Consider the following 24,246-nt stretch of genomic DNA (forward strand, 5'->3'; position numbering starts at 1 on the left):
GCTTTGGAAAGGGCGAGGGCTCTTTTCAGTTCCTGAATAGTGAACGACCCATTATAGGGATAGATGTTCTTAGACTTAAAATTAAGTGCCTGTTTTTCCAGTTTATGTTTCAGGAACAGGAACTCTGGGGAATACGAAGATGTTGCTGAGATGTTAGAGAATGTTTCCCCAAGAGCATTGGCTATTGCAGTTGGGTCTGCAATAGCGCATCCATTATAATCTAGGATTGAAGAAGGGTGGGATGTATATTTTCCCTTCATTTTCCGAATTTTATCCCAGACTACCTTAGAATTGGTAGCCTGGTTAATAGATGATGTAAAACGGATCCACGATTCCTTTTGACTCTGACGGCGAATGTAGCGTGCTTTGGCTCGTGCACGCTTGAAGGCTATTAGATTAACAGTGGTAGTATATCGACGGAATATCCCCCACGCTTTGTTTTGAGCCTTTTTTGCTGCTGTGCATTGTGAATTCCGCCAAGGTTTGGGAAATGGTGGAAACCGGGCAGATGTTTTTGGAACAGCATTCGCAGCTGCTTCGACAATGATTTCTGGAATGTACGTTACTGCGTCATTGATAGGCTCCTGATTGACTGTACTGAGGTCAAAATTTGCCTGATGTTGGAAGGCATTCCAGTCAGCCTGATCAAACTTCCACCGTGGTAACCTAAAAGGAAGACATGGTCTCCCACTGTGTAACAAGGTTATCACAGGGAAGTGATCACTTCCGTATGGATTCTCCTCCACTTCCCAAGTGATTGAAGGGAGTAGAGAAGGGGAGCAGATAGAGAGATCAATGGCAGAAAACGTACGGGTAGGCATGTGGAAGAAGGTGTTTGTTCCAGTATTTACAAGGGTAAGGGCATTGTCATTGAGCATATGCTCTATGACCCGTCCTCTTCCATTGATGTTAGCACTACCCCACAGGGTGTTATGTCCATTAAAATCCCCAAGAAGTAAGAAAGGGGGTGGCAACTGCGTTAGAAGATCATCAAGGTCTTCCTGGGAGATGTCAGTCCCATGTGGCAAATAAATAGAGCAGACCGTTAATAAAAATCCCACTGTAAGGCGAATTGCAACAGCCTCTATGCTGGTTGTAATTAGCAAGGGCTGAACTGGGGTCTGGTTGCCTACAAGGATAGCCACTCCTCCATGAGCAGGACCATCCGCAATTCTATCCTTACGAAAGATTGTGATGTTATACATGGTGGGATCATCATTTGCTTTTAGATACGTCTCCTGCAAGCAAAAGCAAACTGGCTCGTGCTTTTGCAGGAGGGCCTTGATGTCATCAATATTTCGCCGGAATCCACGACAATTCCATTGTAGGAATTTAGCCATTATTTTGGCTTGGTGGGTCCATCAGGCAGCTTCCGAAGTGCTGAGGGCTTACTTTTATCAGTCTTGGCTTTATCTTTTTTGGGGAAGAATGGACGCTGTCCCGTGTCCATTTCTTCCTCCGCAAAGAGTTCCAAGACTGATTCATCCGGTACCTCCTTGTGTTCGAAATCCATTGTTTCCATTACTGTTGGCTCTTTACCACTTGGTTTTGGTAGTGGTGGAGCATTAGGAGGTACGGATATAGGAGTGGCAGCTGATTGCGTTTTTTTGGTGGGCTTTTGTGAACTCAATAGATAGCGGGCAATCGGTGTGAATGACTCTCTTGGTGGTACAGTCATCTCAGTCTGCGTACCGATAGTACGCAGAAACCTTCTGGGCATATGAAGGTTTCCCGCTATTTATTGGTTGAATGCGTTTTCTAGCCTCTGGGTAGGAGATATTCAGCTCCGTTTTCAATTTCTGGATCTCTTTTTTATCCTTCCGCCGCTGGCATGCTCTGGAGTAGGCAGGATGATCTTGTTGGCAATTTACACAGATCGGTTTAGAAGCTGAACATTCCTTGCTCTCGTGGTCTTTCGCACCACATCGAGCACAGGCAGGGTTACCACGACAAGCCGTTTGTGAGTGTCCGCATTTTTGGCATTTAAAACACCTCAGTGGGTTTGGAATGTAGATCCTCACTGGGCAGTTTAAATACCCTGCCTTGATGGAACTAGGAGGTCGTGGGGTGTTAAATGTTAGGATGAGAACTCGGATAGGGACGAGATTCCCTTCCTTCCGCATTGATATTCTCTTGACAGCTGTCACTCCTTGATCTTTTAATTCAGAGCAGATCTCTTCTTCAGAAACGTGAAGAAGATCCCACTCTGATATCGCACCTCTTGAAGAGTTCAAAGTTTTGTGAGGGGTTGTGATGATGGGTATTCCCCCTATAGATGTGGCTTTCAAAAATTTTTCAGCTTGATTTATATTTGATGCTTCTATTAGAATATCTCCAGAACGCAGCCGTTTTACAGATTTGGGTGAACCTGCCATCCCTTCTAATCCTTTCTGGATAAAGAAAGGTGACATTTTCCCAAGTGACTGCTCTCCGGTGGAATGGAGAATGAGGAAAAGAGGTGTCACAGATGTTGTTTTCTCCTCAGTTCTGGCTCTTTTAGCTGAATTGCTTTCACTCTCATCTGATGATCGATTAGGTAGGGGCCTTGTTGGGGCCCCAGAAGAAGGATTTAAATTACTCATGAGAGTAAAGAAAAAATGTCTGATGCCTAAGTACCTCACCCACCACGGAGCCCTACGAGGGGGCGCCCACTCGTGAACTAGCAGGTACTGCGTACACGAATGGGACGCCGAGTTCGCTTAGAACACCATACCCACGTTACCAATAAGTCTTTATCCCGTCCCAGGACCAAAGGGAGGGAGACTTATTGGAACGCAGTTGACCCTAGCAGTATAAAACCACCCGCCGATTGATCCCAGTCGAGCCGGTCCGGGACCACCCGTCTCGTCGAAGCAGGGGCCAAAGTGGTGTATTAAGGCTGGGCCCCTCAACCACCAGGGTCCCCCTTTCCGCTTCCACGCATCGCGGCGCACGGCTGCACACGCCGGATTCCAAAGATGTAACCCTGGAACCAAGGTATGGGCGTTAGATCCCAGTGATGCTAGTCTGGAAGTCCAGCAGCGTCACTGGGAGGTCCCCTCACCACGTACAGGTGGCTTAAAGTAGTAAGTTGTAGTAGTAACTCAGAATGTCTTGAGTAAGATGTCTCTACTAGTAGATCTCCTGATTGGAGACTAACCATTTTTGGTGAACCTGCAGTATTTTCTAGGCATTTCTGGATGATGAAAGGTGAGAGCTTGGTCAGAGGTTGGGATGACAAAGAGTGTATTATGAGGAAAGCTGGAGATTCCTGCTTCCCAGTGTCCTTTTTAAGTCTCTTTGAAAGAGAGAAGTCATGCTCGGTGTCATTGTCATGTTCATGTTGAGAGCACTTCGGCTCTAAATGTGGAAATTAACTTGTTTCCATCTTTGCTCCTTTTAGCCCCGAGGGTTGGTTTTCCCCCAGGTTACCGGCCCCGCCACATGGAGGCAGGAGCAGTGCCACCAGTGACCAAGCGGTTGTTTAAGTTCGTGGATTTGGTTAGTGATATACAGTAATACCCCGAAGTTACGCGATAGGTGGGTCCGACGAAAATCGCGTAAGTCGAATTCGCGTAAGTCGGGGTACAACTTTGCATATAAATACATATAAATTTTGCTTAATTGGGACCAAGGACTAACAAAAACACTAGTTTACAAGAAAAATATTAATAAAATTGCAGTTCTTTATACATATTAATACAAAATATGTATTAAAAAAAAACAAATGAGTTACGTAAAAAAGTTATTTCGATGTCGATGGCTTCATAAAATCTAACAAATTCGTCGGACGACACAGCGTCTTTTTTTCACGCAGAATTTCTTCGTAGCAAGCTAATTTTTTTTTTTATTCCTTGCTTTGTAGCTATAACGCGTTCTTCGTTGAAGTCTATGTTTTCTAAAATTTTTAAGCCCTTTACAATTGAGCCCTTTTCAATTTTCAACCTGTCAAGTTTGCAATTGTCATGTGCTTTTCGCCGTTGCTTCATTTAGGCCTGTAGCACGTGCAATATCACATGGTCTTTCATTTCGCTCAAAGCGTTTCACAATTTCATATTTTTTCTCTATGGACAGAGGTGGACTGGCCATACGCCTTACCGGGGAAACCCCGGTGGGCCAGTGTGATTTTGGCCATAAAGCATAGTATGAGGCCACTATAAATTTTCCCGGGTAAGAATTTTTGACCCAGTCCGCCTCTGTTTATCGATAATTGCTTTTCTTTTTCTCTCTGAATCTGCAGTGTCTTCACCAGGACGCTTCCTTTTCACACCTTTTAATTAAGTATGTATTTTACTATTTTTAGGGAATAAAGCACAATTACAAAACGAGGAGGCACGCTTGATACGCATAAACAAAGCTGCGCGCATGTAGCAACTGAATAAACAACACCATAAAGGCAGAGGTACGCTATTAACACCTCACATTTCTAGGGGTTACTACCATAAAACAATAAAAATCCAGTTGCGTTTCTGCTAGTGAAATCTGTTATAAACTGGTAGTAAACTCGATCTAATTGCATTTGCAATTATACCGATAGCTGGAATTGTGTTGGTTTTTACGTTATTATGGTGAAATGTGTTTCCCCTTCACTGATATAAAAAATATAAAAGCAACCAAGTTAAATTTTGTTCATCTTTCGCTCTCATTCTCCGCCGTCGCACCGTATATCGATAACATATGAAAAACGACCTTGAAGATAGTGGGCGGCAGCGTTGCCAAACGAAAAAAAATCAAGAACCGCGTAACTCCGAGTTCGCGTAAGTCGGGGTATTACTGTATATAAAGAATAAGAAAAGAAAGGTGGATTGCCTTTCTGGGTTCTTACTTTTGACTTTTAAAGTGCAGAACCATTTCAAGTAAACAAAATAACAGCCGCACTGGAAAATAAAGAAACTATATCACTTTGGAGATCACTCTATAATGACAGGAAAAAAATCGCTTGGCACTCGGGGCCTGATTGAGGTGTATAAGGCCTTGAATGGATTGAGCACGCTGAATTCTGATGGGATTCTTCCACTTGTTCAGATTATGAACCTAAGGGGGCATAAATTCAAACTGAGGAAAAACCAATGTAGAATAGATGTGCGAAAATTTGCCTTTAGCCAGCGGGTGGTTAACTGCTGGAACAAACTTCCAACTGTCGTTGTGGAAGTTGATAGGTTAAATAAATTTAAGAAGGAACTGGACAAACATTTAGAGGGAATTGTTTTGTAAATTTTTTTTTTTTTTGGCTGATACTGCATAAGCTCACTTGCTTTCTTGCATCGCATGCCACTACTACTAATAATAATAATACCATCTGGAGCTGAATCTTCCTTAGTATCAAAATCCTTCTGACATCCTTTTGATGGAAGGCCACAGGAGTCACTGAATGGTGCATGATGGGAATGCTGGGAGGTGTTTTACCAAGATCATTAATGCATGAGTTGGAAGGAAAAATGGGATGCTAGCAGGTCAGCTTTATCCTTGGCTGAAGTGACAATACAACCATCTGTTTTTGACAGAGGTGGGAGCAGAGATGGGAAAAAGTTGCGGCCAATAGCTTGGGCAAGAGACCAGAATGCTCGGCTACCATTAGTGCAAGAATCAAGTTTTCTACTCTTAGCCTGTTCAAAATCTAGTCTGGACTGATTAATAACTGCTTTAGAATTGTTGCAAGCTTTGGTGTAGGTAGAAAATGAAACAGAAGAATTGGAAACAAGCCAATTACGATATGCAACATTCTTCACTTGAACAGCTTTAGCACCTTTATTGGAAAACCATTGGAGTGTGGAATAAAGCATTTCATTCCTACAAGAATAATTTAACTGACACGATCTGAGCAAACGTTAACATCAGAAGTTTTGAAACAGTAATCCGACCAAGGAAAAGAAGAAAAGAAAGAAAAGAAATCTCGCAGGTCATCCCATTTTGCATTCATGTAATGCCAAACAACACGAGGTTGGGAATAGCCATGAGATAAAGGCTCCATTGTGGAAGAGACTATCATCAAGTTGTGATTTGAGGTGCCTAAAGGATTACTCACTTCGATCGTGTACTTTGAAGGGTTGTTTGTGAGAAAAAGATCAAGCATGTTGGCTGTATGGTTAGGATTGTCCAGTATTCTGGTAGGTAAATGAACAATCTGTGTGAAGTTGTTAGTAACTGCAAAAGCCTCAGCATGTTGACCAACTGGATATGTGTGACTAGAGAATGGAATCCAGCTGGAGTTGTGAACATTAAAATCACCAAGGAAAATTACCTCAATGTTAGGAAAGTTGGACTGGAGAAAGTCAAGTTGCAATGAGAGGAAGTCAAAGAGTTCCAAGTGATTAGTGGAGTTGGGAGAATCAGAGGCAACAGATGGATTTAACAGAATGTGGTAGAGAGATTTTAAACCAGAGGAGATTCGAAATTAATAAGGGTCTGACAGGGAATATAAGAACGGATATATGCACAAGTATGAACTTTGAAGCGAAAGGAATCATACAACAAATAATTCAGACAACTGAGATGAGCAGTGGTTGAATCAACCGATAACCAAGATTCTGTCAGAAAAAGTACGTGAGGTTTGGCAGACTGTAAGTAGAAATGGACATCATTGAGATTAGAACTGTGATCATGTATATTTGTGTAAACGAATGAGGAAGTGTTTGGGGAGGTTTAGATCTTTTCATAGATAAGTCTGCTCTGTTAAGTTTGGCAATTCATGGGGGCAGGGGGGGGGGAAATGCTGTATGAAGTAATGAAATTTTTGGATATGGAATACACATGGTAAGAATACACCCAGATCCTTGTCATAACGTGGCCTCGACAATGCCCCCCCCCCCCGCATTCACAATACTCAGACTCCTTTCAGCACTACCAGGCAGAGTAGAGGCAGCAAGATTATAAAATAGCTGATCCGGAAACCTCCTAGAGAGTTGTCAATAGGTTAGGTCCGGTGTACTAATAGCGGCTGGCCTGCGAACACTGTTTTAAAGTTGTATCCTCGAAATGTAAGGAAGTTTGGATCTCGTCATGATGTCCATCATAACCTTGAAAGACATCAGTCATACTGCATGATGGAAGAGATGGGAAAGGTTTGATCAGAACTTGGCTCTGGAGACTAAGCATGGGTTCCACCACTTCAAGCCTCCAATAAGTAAAGTGGTGGTATTGCATCGGTTGATGCGAGTCATTTACCACCTAGTATTGCCTGGTAACACAGAGGTGTGGCATTCCTGCATGTGGTGTGGGTGCCACACCTCAACCCCTGCTTACATTGGTTCACACCTGGGTGGTCACCCACAGTGTGCTTGTGCATGGGGCTTATACCCAGGATTACTAACAGTCCCACCATCGTGGCTATCACAGACCGAACGGACTTCGCCGAAATTGGGTCCACTTGACTTGAGTGTCAGCCTAATATCAGTTCCATCAGCATTTTAAGACTCCCAGGTAGCAAGTACAGCTTGTGTGACATATCTGAGAGAATGTCTGTGACAACCTCAAGGATCCATTTTGACCCAGTTTGACAATAGTTATCCGCTAGTTTGGTATGCATGCAATCTTCATCATATCTTGTTTTGCAGGGCAGTGAATTGTTATATGAAGTACTAATAACTAAAGTGGCTAAAGCAGAAGTTTGCATTATTGTTTGACAAAGAATTGCAAGAGTTGTGTTTAACTGGGAAAAACTAGGCAGGAGGCATAAGACTTAAGAAGTCTATGCAACCAATGCTTTCAGAATGTGGTATAAAGGTATGGGCATAGTAGTAATGTTCCACAAAAGTGGAACACCTGTTAAAGGAAGACAGAAGACCACTGTGAAAATTAGCAGAAAAGCCAAGTATTTCCATTGAATGGTATCAATATTTTGCCTGTGGCATTTGCAACAGATAGGTTCTACAAAACTTTACAATGCTTTTTACACAAAAGAGCACTGAAATTTTTAAATGATTCATGGCAGAGGCAGAACAAAACTTGCAATTTCAATCCTTAACTTTCACTTGTAAAGAATCATAGATATGACACTGCGATTCATACATTGCAGCAATCCAATGTTTTGGAGTGAAAGACTTATTAATTGTCAAAAAAATTCCATACTATTCAATTTGCTAAAAAACTGAGGTCAATTCCATTTTTTGCCACTAAAGGGATAATTTTACAGCACTATTCTCCCATAAAATCAAACTCAAAATGGTTCTCACTATGCTAAGAATTTGTGAGAGCATCTGGCTAGAGATATTAACAATAAAAGACATGAACCGAAGGAGAGGCAGTGGGTTCCCTTTGCAAGACCCCATATTTACCAAGCATTGCAAGATATCCTATGAACACTAATAAAACATATCTGGAACATCACCAGACCTTGCGCTCTGTTATTTCTGGACTTTTCCCAAACTTGCAAACCACATAATGGGGGTGAGGAATGAAAAATTCACAAGTAGTATCGAAGTGAAAATTGCCTTGACTACTGTATTAAAAATTATCTCGGAAAACTGCCTCAAGCACATATTTGATATGTTATTGTGTCACTGTAAGTAGTATTCAGATTGTCAAGGAAGCTATTTTGAAAAGAAGTTAATTCCATAACCAAAATAATTTGCCTCTGAATAATAGTTACAGTCCATGTTGTTGTTGTTGTATTTGGGTTTTCTGGCACAAGGGCCTCTTGGGCCATATTGTGCCTGTTCGATATTTGCATATCACAAATTTCTCATGTTATTGTGATCATAGGCTGTTATAGAGATTTATCTGTTTCAAATAAGTAAACAGTTCCTCCAAATTTGCATCATTGCCAAGAATCTGCAATAAGGTTATCGGTTCCTTCAAATGGGATAGGGAGGTAAAGGTTGATTTTCTGGTAGTTGAAAGTTGGGGACATTCAATGAGAATATGATATATTGTCAACTGCGACTGGCACAACAAACACTGAGGAGGGTTCTCTCCCATAAGCAAATACAGATGAGTTGGATGTGAATGTCCGATGCGGAGCCTTGCTAGAATTACTTCTTGTCGCCTGCTTTTCCTGATACTAGATGTCCACAGTTTTGGCTCTTTTTTTATCTGCAGCAGTTTATTATTTATTTGAGCTTTCCAGAGGTCAGACCATTGCTTCCTACATGATGTTTCAATGATGGATTTGTAGTCGGTGTAGGGCACTGTTTGTTGCCTGGAAGTGCTTGAGTCAGGGTGTTTAGCAGCGGCGTCCGCTTGTTCATTACCTGGAATGCCTGCATGACCAGGTATCCAGCAGAAGGTAACCTTCTGATTGGCTTTTTTACAGTAAAATAACTTGGACCGTATCTCTTTAAGAATCAGATGAGAGGGCGACATGGTAGTTTGAATGGCAGTGATTGCGCTTAAGAAGTCTGTGTATATCAGAGATTGCTTTATACAGCTGCTGTGTATTCTATCTAGAGCTAGTTTAATTGCAAATAATTCTGCAGTATAGATAGTACATTCCGTAGGAAGAGACACAGCAACTGAAAAGGCAGAAGAAACTGCTGCAGCACCAACGGCTGCATCTGTTTTGGAGCCGTCAGTATAGATAGGTACTTTATCTGAGTTTTCCAACAAATGAGTTTTATGGAGCTGTTGATAGTTTATATTTAGGACTTAGCAGAGACTGCTCTCAGGATGTTCAGTTTTTTAAGACATGTAGTTCGAAGGAAAGCAATATGGGAAGCAAAATTAAGTTTGTTATCTAAATATAACCCCAACAGACGGAAATTGTTAGTGACAGGAATCAGGTAGTTTTTTAAAAATATTTCTGGATCGGGTGAAGTTTGCGTTTTTTACAAAAATGAATTGCACTAGATTTCTTTTCTGATAGGGAATAGCCATTCCGCAATGCCCATGATTCAATTTTAGCGATGGAAATTTGAAGTTGTCTTTCAATGGTGTTCATGGTTTGGGATTGACAAGAAACAACGAGGTCATCAGCGAACATATACGATTCTACTGTATTAGGTACATCCTGTGTCATGTTTCTAATTCTTATTGAAAATAACGTCGGACTAAGAATGGACCCCTGAGGAACACCCTCCTCTCGTTCAAATGATTTAGATAAATTGTTCATGTATCTAACCTGAAATGTTCTGTGGCATAGGAAGTTTTGTATAAAGTGGGGTAAATGACCTCTCAAGCCAAAAGAATGAAGATCTTGAAGTACACCGTATCGCCAGGTGTTATCAAAGGCTTTCTCAATATCAAGATTGATCATGACCAGATGTTGTCCCCTTATGAAGGCATTTCGGATGTTTGCTTCTGCTTTTATCATTACATCTAACGTGGACCGGTTCTTTCGAAACCCGTACTGATTGTTATTTTGCAAGTTGTTAGTTTCCAGGAACCACGTTAGCCGCCTGTGAACCATTTTTTCCAAGACTTTGCCTAAGCAGCTGGTCAGTGAAATCGGCCTGTAATTATGTGGAAAGCTGCGATCCTTTCCTGGCTTTGGAAAGGCTAGTATAATTGAGTGACGCCAGGAGTTTGGGTAAGTATTTTCCAGAAATATTCGATTGTAATATTTTAACAATGCCCTTTTTGTTCTGTTGTTTAGTTGGCTTATCATGACGTAGTAGATCCCATCTGGACCAGCAGCACAACTGGAAGTTTTATTGAGCGCCCCTAAAAGTTCTGTTAATGTAAATGGCTGGTTGTACGGGTGTGAAACTCTAGTGGAGAAATTGATCTTATGCTGCTCTGATGATTTTTTAATTTTCTGAAAGATTAGGTTGTAGGTGGATACGCCTAATATACTGGCAAATGATTTGGCTACGGCATTTGCAATTTCTGCCGGAGAGGACAACTCCTTTCCTTTCCAGTTTAATATTGAAGCCGGGACTGGACATATTTGCCATCAATTGTTTGTATTTTCTTCCAGATGAGTCTGATATCTGTGTCCTTGTTTATACTAGAGGAAAAGCTAATCCATGCTTCTCTTTTTGCTTTCCTTCTTATTTGGCGGAACTTAGCTTTCATTCTTTTAAAACTAATTAGGTTACTGGTTGTGGGGAATTTGCGGAACAAATTCCAAGCCCTATTTTTTTCCTGTTTAGCGTATGTACAATCCGGATTCCACCAGTAATTATTGTGTTTGTGTTTCCCAGGCAAGGACTTTGGTATTGTAGAGTTGGCAGCTTGTAATATTTGATTAGTTATATGTTGTGTGACATAATCTATGGGTTGAAGTTGAATTATTTCATCATCTAACTGAACATTTGAAGCATATTCATTCCAGTGTGCCCTACGAAATTTCCATTTGGAGCGACCCGGCAAAGGGGAAATTACCCGTGTTTGCAGCTTGCAGAGAATTGGTAGATGATCACTATTTAGTGGATTTTCAAGAACAGACCACTCCGTATTAGTACATATGGAGGGAGAGCAGATTGAAAGGTCTATTGCACTCATGGATCCTGTAGAAAAATGTATATAGGTAGGCTCTCCAGTATTCAAAAGGGTAAGTTGGCACACATCGAGAAGATTTTCTATTTGTTTGCCTCTTTTGTCGATTGTTGGAGATCCCCACAGCGAGTGATGAGCATTGAAGTCTCCGAGTAAATAGAAAGGAGGTGGTAGCTGGTCTATTAAATTTTCTAGATTTTCTGAGGAGATTGAGGAATTTGGGGGAATATATATAGATGCTATTGTAATAGTCATGCCAATTTCTGCGCGCATTGCCACTACCTCAAAAGGAGTCTGAAGAGCAACAGGTTTAGATGGAATATTATTTCTAACAAGAACCGCCACGCCTCCACGGGCCGGCGAGTCGATACTCCTATCTCTTCTGAACATGGTATAATTTTTAATGGTAGGACACACTTGTGGATTTAAATAGGTTTCTTGTAGGGATATACATGCTGGTTTACGAGATCATGCAAGTCATCTTTTGCATTACGAAAGCCTCTACAATTCCACTGAAGAATTCTTTCCATTATGCGTTCTTGTTAGTTGTTTTTGCTTCTGACAGTTTTTTGGTTGTAGCTTGTTTATACCACTCTATTTTTACTTTGTCTTTCTTAGGAAAGAAAGGACGTGTTGTGTCCATCTCATCAGTTGCGTGGAGCTCTAAAATTCCATCATCTGAATTTTTCTCCTGATCAATATCCATTTCCGTTGAAATCCGTGGATGCACCATTGGGGTTTCTGTAGCTTTTGGTTTCATTGTTGACGCATCGGCTGGAATGGAGATTGGAGTATTGCTGGCTTGTTCAGTTGTTTGTTGGGAAGGACAGTGTTTGGGGGAAGTGAGTATGGATCGTGCCCAATTCGCGATAGATGTATTAGGAGGAACTGTAATGTCCGTTTGGATACTTACTGATTGCACCTGTTTGGCAGCTGTGGCATATGTACGCTTTGGCTCCATTTTGATTATTTCTCTTCTCGCCTCTGAATAAGTGACTTTGTTTTCCACTTTATATTTCTGTATTTTTTTCCCTTGCTTCCATAGTTCGCATATTTTGAGAAAGCTGGGTGATTACCTTTACAATTTGGGCAATTAGGAGTGGTAGCATTGCAATCGGATTGGTTGTGGTCTTTCGATCCGCAGTTAGGACATATTGCCTCACCTCTACATGCAGTCTGAGAGTGTCCATATTTTTGGCACTTATAGCACCTGATTGGGTTTGGGATGTAGGGTCGGACACGGCAATGGAGATAGCCTGCTTTGACAGATGTTGGTAAGATGGGAGAGCTAAAAGTGAGGATTATGCTCCTTGTTGGAATGAGAGTACCATCTTTACGAGTCATGATTCTCCTGGCTTGGATGACTCTTTGTTCTCGTAGCTCTTTGACTATTTCCTCCTCTGATACGGTTAATAAGTCCCATTCTGCAATTACTCCCTTGGAGGAATTTAAGGTGGCATGGGGAGTGACTTTTATTGGATGTCCGCCGAAAGGTGTCAGATTTAATAACTTTGCAGAATGCTGGGATTTCATGGTCTCTACCAGAAGATCCCCAGACTGGAGTCGCCTTACTGATTTTGGTGAACCTGCGACAGCCTCTAAGCATTTTTGCACAAGGAATGGGGACAATTTATTCAAAGGCTGGTCTGATGTAGAGTGCAGTATGAGAAATGCTGGTATCTCCTCTTGAGGATTTGTTTTCAACCTCTTGGGTTGGGAGAAGTCATCATCAGTGTGTTTTGTCGCTAGTTTTGAGCTCGGAGGCTCTAAAGGTGGGAACGTATTGTTATCCATCTTTGCTCCTTTCAGCCCCGGGAGAGTGGATTTCTTCTCCCAGGTTACCGGACCCGCCACGGGGAGGCAGGAGCAGTGCCGCTAGAGTGACCAAGCGGTATAAAAGTTAGTATATTAGTTTAAAAGGAAAAAAGAAAGGTGATTTGCCTTTCTGAAACTTAGTTACAGATCGTAAGTCTAAGTTTACTAGTATTTAATGAAAACGTAAGAAAACTTTTTTAACTGAACAAAAACTGCAGCTTCGAGAAAAACGCTCTAGAAATCACTGAGAATCGCTTGATCACTATAACGCTTGGCACCCGGGGCCTACAGTCCATGTAATTTTCCACATGTATTTAGATTCATATATAAAAAGTACCAACTTAAAACAATACAGTACCATTAAATTTCATCTCACCTGTATTAATGACCTTCCTGTTCCTACGGGATTAGTAAACATCATGGTTCCTATAGCTGACTGGCTATAAATCACTGGCTGTATATCTGCCATAGTTGGGTATACTAAAGTCTGGGGCATCAACACAGAGGTGGGAATGGCACTGTTCATGGGAGGTGGTGTAGGATGATATAGAGTACCTGCTGGAGATGATAATCCTGGTTGAGAGGTAACAACAGGTGAAGTTACTGACTGCGTAGCTGGGGTAATGCTAACAGGCTGGATTAGAGAAGTCTGAGGATGGAGACACTGAACACCTGGTACTGAAATATGCTGTAAGAGCCCAACTGATGCACCGCTTAAAGAAGATACATTGGGTGGTGGATGTCCAGGAGCAAAGCAACTGAAGTCAGCAAAGTCATCTTGACTGCTGAAATAAATAGGGGAAGTTTAAATAAACAATACAATTAAATAAGAAAATTAATCCTCTGCATACCGACCTTCTACAGGGGTGGGGAAGGCGGAAATCACAAATAACTTTTATTTTTTACAAGAGGTTAACTAAAATATTCTATTAGTATGTTATATAAATCCTGCAATATTAATTTATTACCATATACAGATTATTTCATTATTTTAAAAATTCTATGCAAACAGGAATAGATGGGAGGTCGTCATATGCTAGTTAACCAAGAAATAGTTCGTACAATTTAAAACTCGAAGTCAATTTCATGCTAATGTTACTTTATTAATATTACACAAAATTATTTACGACATTTAAATGAATTGGCCAAAATGTTTTCAGTAAATTACTTCTCAGTAAATTCCATCTCTTCTCGGCAAACTGACATGTGGCTCACCCTTTATAATAATATGGATGATAAAGGGCATTAACACTGACTTAATTTTTTCGATAAAGTTTATAACTTGTAATAATCTCAATACAAGGTTAAAAATCAAATTATTTTTCATTTTTATATTTTAATTCAGCATGTGTGACGTATGCCCAAAACATATTTTGGGTATACATCACATTTCATGAATTTTATCTATTCTTTAAATTTATTCTTGGGGAATATTGAATATCTTTTATGTTTATTGTGATTAGTGATTTCCAAGACAAGTTTTTGAACACTGAAATTTTGAAAGGTCAAAAATACTATGTATATTAGTAAATTTAAAAAAGGTTTACTGATATCAAGAGTGGACAATTGGATTTCCTACTAAAAGGCATGTTCAATGGTTGATGTTGGAGTGGGATTTATTGGCACAAGTGCTGCTATGGCCAAACTGCACCTGTTACTTTTGAGTGTTGGTCAATATACGAAAGGAGATGGGTCTAGAAGTGACTGTACATGTTAATCATATAGCATTAGTAAAGGCATATGATGCTAGAAAGCAAGCTAATACAGCATCAGGGAAAAAAAAAAAAAAAAAAAAAAAAGGAAAAAGAAAAAATATCTTCTTATTTCACCCATCCACTCGCTCCAAATGTTTGTCTAGTTCTGCCTTGAATCTATGACGACAGATGTAAGTTTGTTCCAGCAATCAACCACCCGATGGCTAAAGGCAGACTTCCGCACATCTATCCTACAACTATCTTTCCTCAATTTGAATTTATGCCCTCTCAGGCAATTATTCTGAGCAAAAGGAAGAATCCCATCAGCATTGAGCATACTCAAACCATTCAAGGCATTATACACCTCAATCAGATCACCTCGCAGGTGCCTAGTCCCCAATTTGCAAAACTTAAACCTTTCTTCGTAAGAACAACCTTTTGTTCCATTCACTAATCTTGTTGCCCTTCTATACATTCATTCCAGCAGCTCTTACTTTCTTCTTAAAATGAGGCCTCCAGACCTGTATACAGTAAAGGTGTGGCCTGACCATTGCCTTATACAAGCAGATAATCACATCCTTATCCCTGCTAGAATAATTCCTGTATATCATTGACAAGACACCATGAGCTACTCTTGCAGATCATATTTAGATAAGTGAACAGTTCTGATAAAGTGGCATCATCTCCAAGTATACGGGTTAGCTGTAGAGGTTTTTGTGAGTTAAGTAGAGATCTGAAACATGCGATTCTAACTGAATGGTAATGTACACACTCAATGATTGTAGTTCCATACTTCACGGTAAGTATGGAACTACAATGCGGGCAAAGTGAAGGATCTTCTCCAATCAGTAAAATTAGGTGTGTTAGATGTGTATGGCCAATTCATGCTCTTGCAAGCATGACCTTTTCCTGCCTGTTTAATTGGGAACTGGATCTCGATAGCTGTGGATTCTGTTTTATTTCGAGAAGCTTGTTACCCGCTTGATTATGCCACATTTCAGATCATAGCTTAGTACATATCCACCGTATGATTGGCTTGTAGTCAGAAAAAGGAACTTGGATTGAATCGAAGCAAGCAGGGTGTTTTGCTGCTTCGCTGCATGCTCGTTTCCTGGAAATCCAACGTGGCTGGGTATCCAACGAAACATGACAGTTAGCTTATTTTTATTGAGGTGATATAACTGTGATCTGATTTGTGTGAGAAGTGGATGGAAATTTTGTAATTTATTCTGTAGGGTATATGCATAGCACTTAAAAAGTCTGTATATACTACAGAATATGACCTGGGTGCTTAAAAGAGTGTTAAGGAAATATAAAGCCATTTTGATTGCGATTGCATATAGTTCAGCTGTAAAAACACTGCATTCAAGTGGTAATTGGACAGAAACAGTTGATATAGAACTGATTACGGCAGCTCCCACGGATATCAATGGTTGATGTCAGTATTTCTGACTGGCCACGATTCTGTTATCAAGAAGAGCTATAAAAGGAGAGGGGAAAAATGTTAAATTAGGAATGCACACAGTGAGCGAATATTTGTTGGCAGTGATATTTTTGGTAATATTTCTACTGCTAATGAATGAGATACCTGCATTTATGGCCCACGCTGACGATATCGTATGCTATCTATCAAGCCCTGCTAACACTTCACCAGAGGATTTAGTGAATTCTGTTATCCCCAACAAATATCTACCCCCCCCCTGTGAATACACTGCTTTTTTGGGCTAAAACAAAACCTGGAAAAATTAAAATTATATCATCTTCTCACAGAGAGCACAAGCAGACCTCAATCCAACAGTCTCTCTGGAGCCCTCAGTTGTGGGGCATCTTCTTGTCGCTGCTCATTCAGTTAAATTCTTAGTACATAGAAGGATACTGTTTTCCAATAGGTAAGCAGGTTATCACAGGGAAGTGATCACTTCCATAAGAGTTTTTCTCTTCCACCCAAGTGAAGAGAGAAGGGGAACATGTAGAAAGATCAATGGCAGAAAATACAGACATGTGGAAGAAAGTCTTAGTTCCCATTAGAATAGAGAAATTATTATCAGTGAGCATATGCTTGTCTCCTTCCATTAATGTTGGCACTACACCACAGGGTGTTGTTGTTTTTGATAATAGACGAAAATCTGACTTATGAGGATCAAATCCAGCAACTGCGCTCAAAAGTGCTATGGGCTTTCTGGGACATGAAATTCGACCTCTTTAGATTGCATAATAAAGAAACATCAAGATACTTCTCTTCTACTACTTCAGCTCAATCATCAGTTATCATATTGAAGTCTGGTTCGCAGCTGCTTTGTCCAGCCTGAAGACACTTTGGGGACTAGAATCCAGGGTCCTGAAGTGGGCAAACAATTAGCTCACCTTTCCTATATGACATCAAAATCACAGCTCTGTAAAAATCTAAGCTACACCCCAGCCCAGCAATTGGCATATGCATGGAAGCTCACAATGGCACTCAATCTCTGCTCTGCAGCTCATGACTTCATCAAATCTAGGAATTTGTTGGCTGGAAAATCCCGGGTAGAGCTCTCAGAAGCCCCCCCCCCCCACCCAGTGCTCTGCTCAAACCTGCAGAAGCTCTTGACCTTCAAGTGCCACTTTCCCCACAGCATTATCAGCATACTGAGCTCCGCCGATATTGATTTTGATCTGTGGTTCAGTGATTCAGCCTACAAGGAAAAAAAGAGAAAATCCATATATAAGTGCCATCAGCATTCCTGTCAATAAATAACTGTCATTAAAACTAATACTGACTCCAAGGGAAAGATGTCCAGACTGGCTAAATCTGTTCAATTGGGTTATACCTAGATTGTACTCCAAAGTACAGCGGCCCTATATCATCAGTATCTCAGAAGAACCAGTTCAAATGAAATTATCTATAACCGAAAGCTGTTTAGGTTAATTTTATGTTGGAGAAAGCGATGTATTCGCTGTGATCTCTATGTATTCCATGGATTATCGTATCATAGGGATGTTCTACGTATTATATGGTTGTTCTATGTTTTATCAGTTTTTATGTAAGTAAATATAATGTGTCCAATTAGATTGTTAGATTCCTTTGGATGCTTATAAGAGGAATTGTATCCTTGTAAAATTTTGTGAATAAAGAATTTTATTATTATTAACACAGATTTTTTAATTTCTGTTAAAATTTAACTACTGTACTTTTATGATTTTAAGGGCATAATCTAACTTTGCAGTTTAAATTAATTACATTAACTTAAGGAAATATAAAATTGAATAAATAATTTGATCATTGATACCTCAACAACAAATGAACATTTATACTTCAAGTTATGTTACTTACCTGCAGTGCTGTACAGGAAGTGGACCCTTCTGAGACATGTTATAAACTGAAATAGTAGAGATTAATCAACCATAACCAGGTATAGTATTATTCACATAGCCAATGTTTCTTGAAAACTGAGCTTTACTATCATACCTCCTGATGGTTCACGGAGTGAAAAAGGAAAATAGGGTGGGTGAAATTTTTGCTACTACATAGAAGAAATAACCAAAATTATTCTGCAATTTTATTCTCCATGGAGATAGAATCCAATAAGGGTCATTCAAAAAGTTATCAACCACAGTATAAAGAAACAATATTATACTGTGTCATTATAACATACATGACAATCGTTGATCATCTGCCTCCAGAAATTTGAACAACAGCTAGCCAGAGTGATAGCACAACAGTTAGTTGAAACCTCTGGGATTCTTTCCTGTTAGGAAAGACAATAACGAATGCCTTATACCACGAATCTGAAAATTTCCTCCTCAATAAAGATTCTGTTACACAGAAGGAGCAGGAGGTTTCAGAGATTTTGGTGAATGGTGCTTAACCATTTCATGATGGATGTCATCTGATCCAGCAGCATTTGCCTTAGCAAGAGTTAAGAGTTATTTTTAACTTTTCTGTGGTGAATAGCCCATTATGAGGAAGAAACTCATTAGAATTAAAATTAAGTGCCTGCTTTTCATTTTTCTCTTTAAGGACCAGGAACTCTGAGGAGTAAGACGTGGTGGAGATAGTAAAAACTCTCTCCCCAAGATCATTTGGCTATTACAGTTGAATTTGAAATAACACATCCATTATATTATGGGACTGATGAAGAATGCAGTGTATATATATTTTTTTTATTTTCTCGATTTTGTCCCAGACTGCCTTACCATGGTTCACTGTGTAATAGACAATGTAAAGTGGATCTCCATTTCTTTTTTTGTTATGACAGTGAATATAATACTTTGGTGTGTGCATGTTTAAAGGCTAAGAAATTAGTCATCATAGGATATCTTTGGAATATTCTCCAAGCTTCGTTTTGAGCCTTTTTTTTTTGCTGCTGTGGAATGCACTTCTTATTCCATACCACTATTCTGGAAATGAAGGAAACTGGGTAGATGCTTTTCAGAATTGCAATTGCATGGACAATGTATTTTTTGTGATGTATGTCACTAAATCCTGGAGAAGCTCCTGACTGATTTAAGCAATGTCAAACCCTGCCATATGTTATGTTGGAAATTACTCCAGTCAGCCAGAAATTTTCCATGAGGATAACTTAAAAGAAGGATACTGTTTTCCAATAGGTAAGCAGGTTATCACAGGGAAGTGATCACTTCCATAAGAGTTTTTCTCTTCCACCCAAGTGAAGAGAGAAGGGGAACATGTAGAAAGATCAATGGCAGAAAATACAGACATGTGGAAGAAAGTCTTAGTTCCCATTAGAATAGAGAAATTATTATCAGTGAGCATATGCTTGTCTCCTTCCATTAATGTTGGCACTACACCACAGGGTGTTGTTGTTTTTGATTTTTAGGAGCATTAGCAACTGAGGCCATATTGCTCCGGGATATGCGGTGGTCATTCCCTGACCTTTCCGCATCCTCCGTATTTGGTGGTGACGGGCTCGAACTCCAGTCTAATCAAGAAGCGTGTGCTACGCACTGCTGCTCCTTCCCACCTGGCTACGGAGCCGCCATAAACACAGGGTGTTAGATCCATTAAAATCTCCGGAAAGTAAAGGGGGAAAAGGCAGCTGCATAATAAGACAATCAAGGTCTGTATTTGGTTGGTTGGTTGGTTTAAATGGAAGTTTATTGGCACAAGGGCAACTAAGGCCAAATTGCACCTGTCACAGTAATTCTGCAAATGATATATTTTTTTTTCCCAGTAATATGTCAGATAAGTTCATAATAATGAATTTGTTTTAAAAAATTAAATAAATCGGATAAATTTGCGTCATCACCGAGAATATGGTTCATCTCTAATGAATTGTTTTGGGTTAAAACCGATTTAAAATTTGTCGAGCAGCATGATTGTAGGGACACTCGAGGAGAATGTGTTTCACTGTAAGTAGGGTGGAACAATGACGACAGTGAGGAGGTTCATCACCTGTCAACAAATGGAGGTGGGTCAGATGGGAATGGCCAATGCGTGTGCTTGCAAGTAGTAGTGGCATGTGATGCAAGAAAGCAAGTGTATGAGCTTATGCAGCATCAGCCAAAAAAAAAAAATCACACCATTCCCTCCAAATGCCTGTCCAGTTCCTCCTTAAATTTATTCAACCTATCAACTTCCACAACAACAGATGGAAGTTTGTTCCAGCAATTAACCACCCGCTGGCTAAAGGCAAATTTCTGCACATCTATTCTACATCTGTCTTTTCTTAATTTGAATTTATGCCCCCTTAGGTTCGTAATCTGAACAAGTGGAAGGATCCCATTAGAATTCAGAGTGCTCAACCCATTCAAGGCCTTATACACTTCAATCAGATCACCACGCAGGTGCCTAGTCTCCAGCCACTGCAATTTGCAGAACTTATGCCTCTCTTGGTAAGAGGATCCCTTCATTCCCCTCACCAATCTTGTTGCCCTTCTCTGTACACGCTCAAGTAAATCTACACCCTTCCTAAAATGAGGCCTCCAGACCTGTACGCAGTACTCAAGGCGTGGCATGACCATTGCCTTATACAGAGGGATAATCACCTCCTTTTCCCTGCAAGCAAAATTCCTATATATCATTGACAAAACCCCATGACCTGCCCTGGCAGCCTGTCTGCATTGCTCAGAAAACTTCATATCTGACTGCACAATTACTCCCAGGTCTTTTTCATTTTCTACCACCTTAGGTGTAGTACCACACAGTTGGCACGTTTCTCTGGGGTTACTTCTACCCATATGCAGTACTTTGCATTTGTCAAGGTTAAACTTCAGTTGCCACTTCTTAGCCCATCTGCCCAAATTATCTAGATCCTGTTGCAGTAGCACACTGCCATTACTGTCATTAACAACTCTGCCAACCTTTGTATCATCTGCAAACTTCGACATTAAGTCTGATATACCTTCATCAATATCATTGATAAATATACAAAACAACAGTGGACCTAACACCGAACCCTGTGGGACTCCACTAATAACATTAGTCCAAGAAGAGCAGCACCCATTGATTACCACCCTCTGTCTTCTCCCACTTAACCATCCTTTTATGCATTGTAGCAACTTACCCTTAATACCATTCTGCTCCAATTTGTACAATAGTCTTCCATGCACAACAGTGTCAAAAGCTTTCCTGAAATCCAAATATATGATATAAAAATTATTTTTTGCATCCAGTTACTTTGTAACCACATCATAATATCCTTGTGGAGCATTCAGGTATGGGACATGATATTGCCATGGGAGATGTCTTTGTGTGTGCGCGATGCAAGGAGTGTATCGAAATCAGGCAACAACTCAGCGTTCTTATGGGCCTATATGAGAGCTTGAAGGACAGGGTGGATGCCCTCGAAGGAACTAAACTGAGGGGCCCATCAAGCTCTCAGCTGCCCACATCAACGCCAGAGCTTGCACTTGGTCATCGTGAAACACAGCGGCAACCCCCAAGGCAGACTGCGCTGGTCCCAAAGGAACTAGTAGTTGTTGGTGACTCTATTGTCAGGGAAACGGGGAACATGCTTTGTAAAAAGGATAGGTGGAACAGGACCAGGGTATGTCTGCCAGGGGCAAAGGTTGATGACGTTCTAGCGCAGATATCATCTTTTAAGGGCACAAAAGGTGATATAGTTGTACACGTTGGCACTAACGATATCAAGAGTAGGAGACCGGCAGAATTGCTTAACAAGTACAGGTCACTGTTGAAAAAAAGCCGTGAAATAGGGTTGAATTTGAAAGTGTCTGCAATTCTGAACAGACACGATAGGAGGGAGTATATGATGAGAGCCTTGTCGATCAATCCGGCCCTGGAAAGATTGTGCAAGGCTCAAGGGGTCGAATTTTTTTCAGCCTGGACTGTACTTGTTAATAGGAGAGATTGCTTCTACAGGGATGGGATATACTTAAATAGAAAGGGTGCAAGAATATTTGCTGATGCTATCGAGGCAGTGTTAGGTGGGTCGGAAAACTGCTAGCTTGGGGGGATACAAAGACGAATAGATTAACAGTAGCCACTGGCAGAGGTGAAAGAGATTCTTGCACTGCTTCTATTGGAATGAGCAGAAGCCTGAAAAACAAGATTCAGGATATTTCAGAGACTGCTGGGAGTCATTGCGGTACAAGTAAACACATGGGTTGTGTTAGGGTAGCTAAGAATAGAAATAGGTGCATGTATACTTGCGTGTACACCAATGCTAGGAGTTTAGTAAATAAATTTGATGAATTTGAGGTATTGCTCAAAACATCAAAGGCAGATATTGTTGGGATATCAGAGACTTGGTGTCACACAGATATAAGGAATGCAGAACTGGAATTTGGGGAGTACAACGTCTACAGAAAGGATAGACTGGATAGGAAGGGAGGAGGGGTTATGCTATTAGTTAAGAAATACATAAAATCCAAGGAAGTGAAGACAGTGGACATCGCTGGACAGTGCAGTGTCGAGTCAGTTTGGTGTGACATAAGCATTGGGAGATCAAAATTGAGAGTAGGAGTGTGCTATAGGCCTAATGACTCTGATGAGTATAATAAGAAACTGTACAGGGAAATAGAGTGGGCCAGTAAATCAGAGAGTCTTATAATGGGAGATTTTAATTTCCCAGATATTGACTGGAATTTGGGGGCTGGTCACTCACACACTAGCAAGGCTTTTGTGGATTGATTGGATGATTGTTTTCTACATCAGCATGTTCGGGAGGAAACTAGAGGGAGGAATACTCTTGATTTGATTATCAGCAGTGATCCTTCATGCATTAAGAATCTTCAGATAAATGAACCACTAGGTGGCAGTGATCACAGTGTGCTGAAGTGGGATTTACTCAAAGAGGTAACTACCATTAGGGGTAAAGGGAAGGGTTATTGCTTTCGTAAAGGCGATTACGATGGACTGAGACAGTATTTAAATTCTATACAGTGGGACCAACTGATGATGTTACCAACAGCAAATGCAAAATGGGAAGCATTCAAAGAACTTATCTTGGAAGCTACTAGGCTTTACATACCAACTAAGAAATATTTTTCAAGGTTTAGGCCTAAATGGATGTCAGATGAACTGATGAGGCATATGGCAGAGAAGAAACATGCATGGGATACATACAAATTAACACATGACACAGAAACCTATGATAGATACAAGTTGATCTGTAACCAAGTTACAAAGGAGGTTAGGCAGGCGAAGGCAGATTACGAGAAATCTTTGGCAAGGGATGCAAAGAAAAACAGCAATGAGTTCTTTACTTATGTAAACTCTAGAAGGAAGGGGATGAATCAGATTGGTCCACTTGATATCGATGGGTCAACTGTTGATGATCCTGCTCAGGTAGCTAACAAACTAAATGAATATTTTGCATCGACATTCACACATGAGGAGTTATTTAGCGAGGGGAAAGCCAGAGGTGTATTCAACTCTAGCAGTAAGCTAGAGAATCTTGTAATAACTGAGAGTAAAGTGGAGGAGAAATTGTTGAAGATAAACACAAGAAAGGCACCCGGGGTGGATGGGATCTATCCAGTTATATTAAAGGAGGCAGCAGAGGAAGTAAGCAAACCCTTAGCCATAATTATGAGAGCTTCCTTGGACTCAGGGGAGTTACCCACAGACTGGAGATGTGCAAATGTGACCCCAATTCACAAAGGAGGATCGAAGGCTGACACAAGCAATTATAGACCTGTGAGTTTAACTTCTGTTCCAGGAAAATTAATGGAGGCACTAGTTAAAGAAGCACTGCAGGATCATTTAGACAAGACTTCAGTTATAGCTCGGACACAGCATGGTTTTGTTAAGGGGAAGTCTTGCCTGACCAATTTGATTGGATACTATGATGCAGGGAATAACTTTGATATTATATACTTGGATCTTAGAAAGGCTTTTGATACTGTTGCACAATTGGAGCAGTGTGACATTGGAGGCAAATTGCTGCTGTGGATAAAGGGGTGGCTGAGGGGGAGAAGACAG

At 40.5% G+C, this 24,246-nt stretch overlaps 1 protein-coding gene across 4 annotated transcripts in view; it reads right to left on the reverse strand.

Moving 5' to 3' along the window:
• LOC150085792 (clathrin interactor 1-like) overlaps positions 1-24,246 on the reverse strand; it is a 379,846-nt gene that overhangs the window by 70,486 nt on the left and 285,114 nt on the right. For 3 of the 4 annotated variants that reach the window (XM_090374251.1, XM_090374253.1, XM_090374254.1), the window contains exon 9: positions 13,544-13,952. In XM_090374251.1, coding sequence (XP_090230377.1) covers positions 13,544-13,952 — 409 coding nt within the window. The remainder of the gene's footprint in view (positions 1-13,543; positions 13,953-24,246) is intronic. The other variant, XM_090374252.1, reaches the window with a different exon arrangement.

This window comes from Mastigoproctus giganteus, chromosome 5, assembly GCF_048544385.1.
Source record: "Mastigoproctus giganteus isolate SK-2022 chromosome 5, ASM4854438v1, whole genome shotgun sequence".
Taxonomy (NCBI): Eukaryota; Metazoa; Arthropoda; class Arachnida; order Uropygi; family Thelyphonidae; genus Mastigoproctus; species Mastigoproctus giganteus.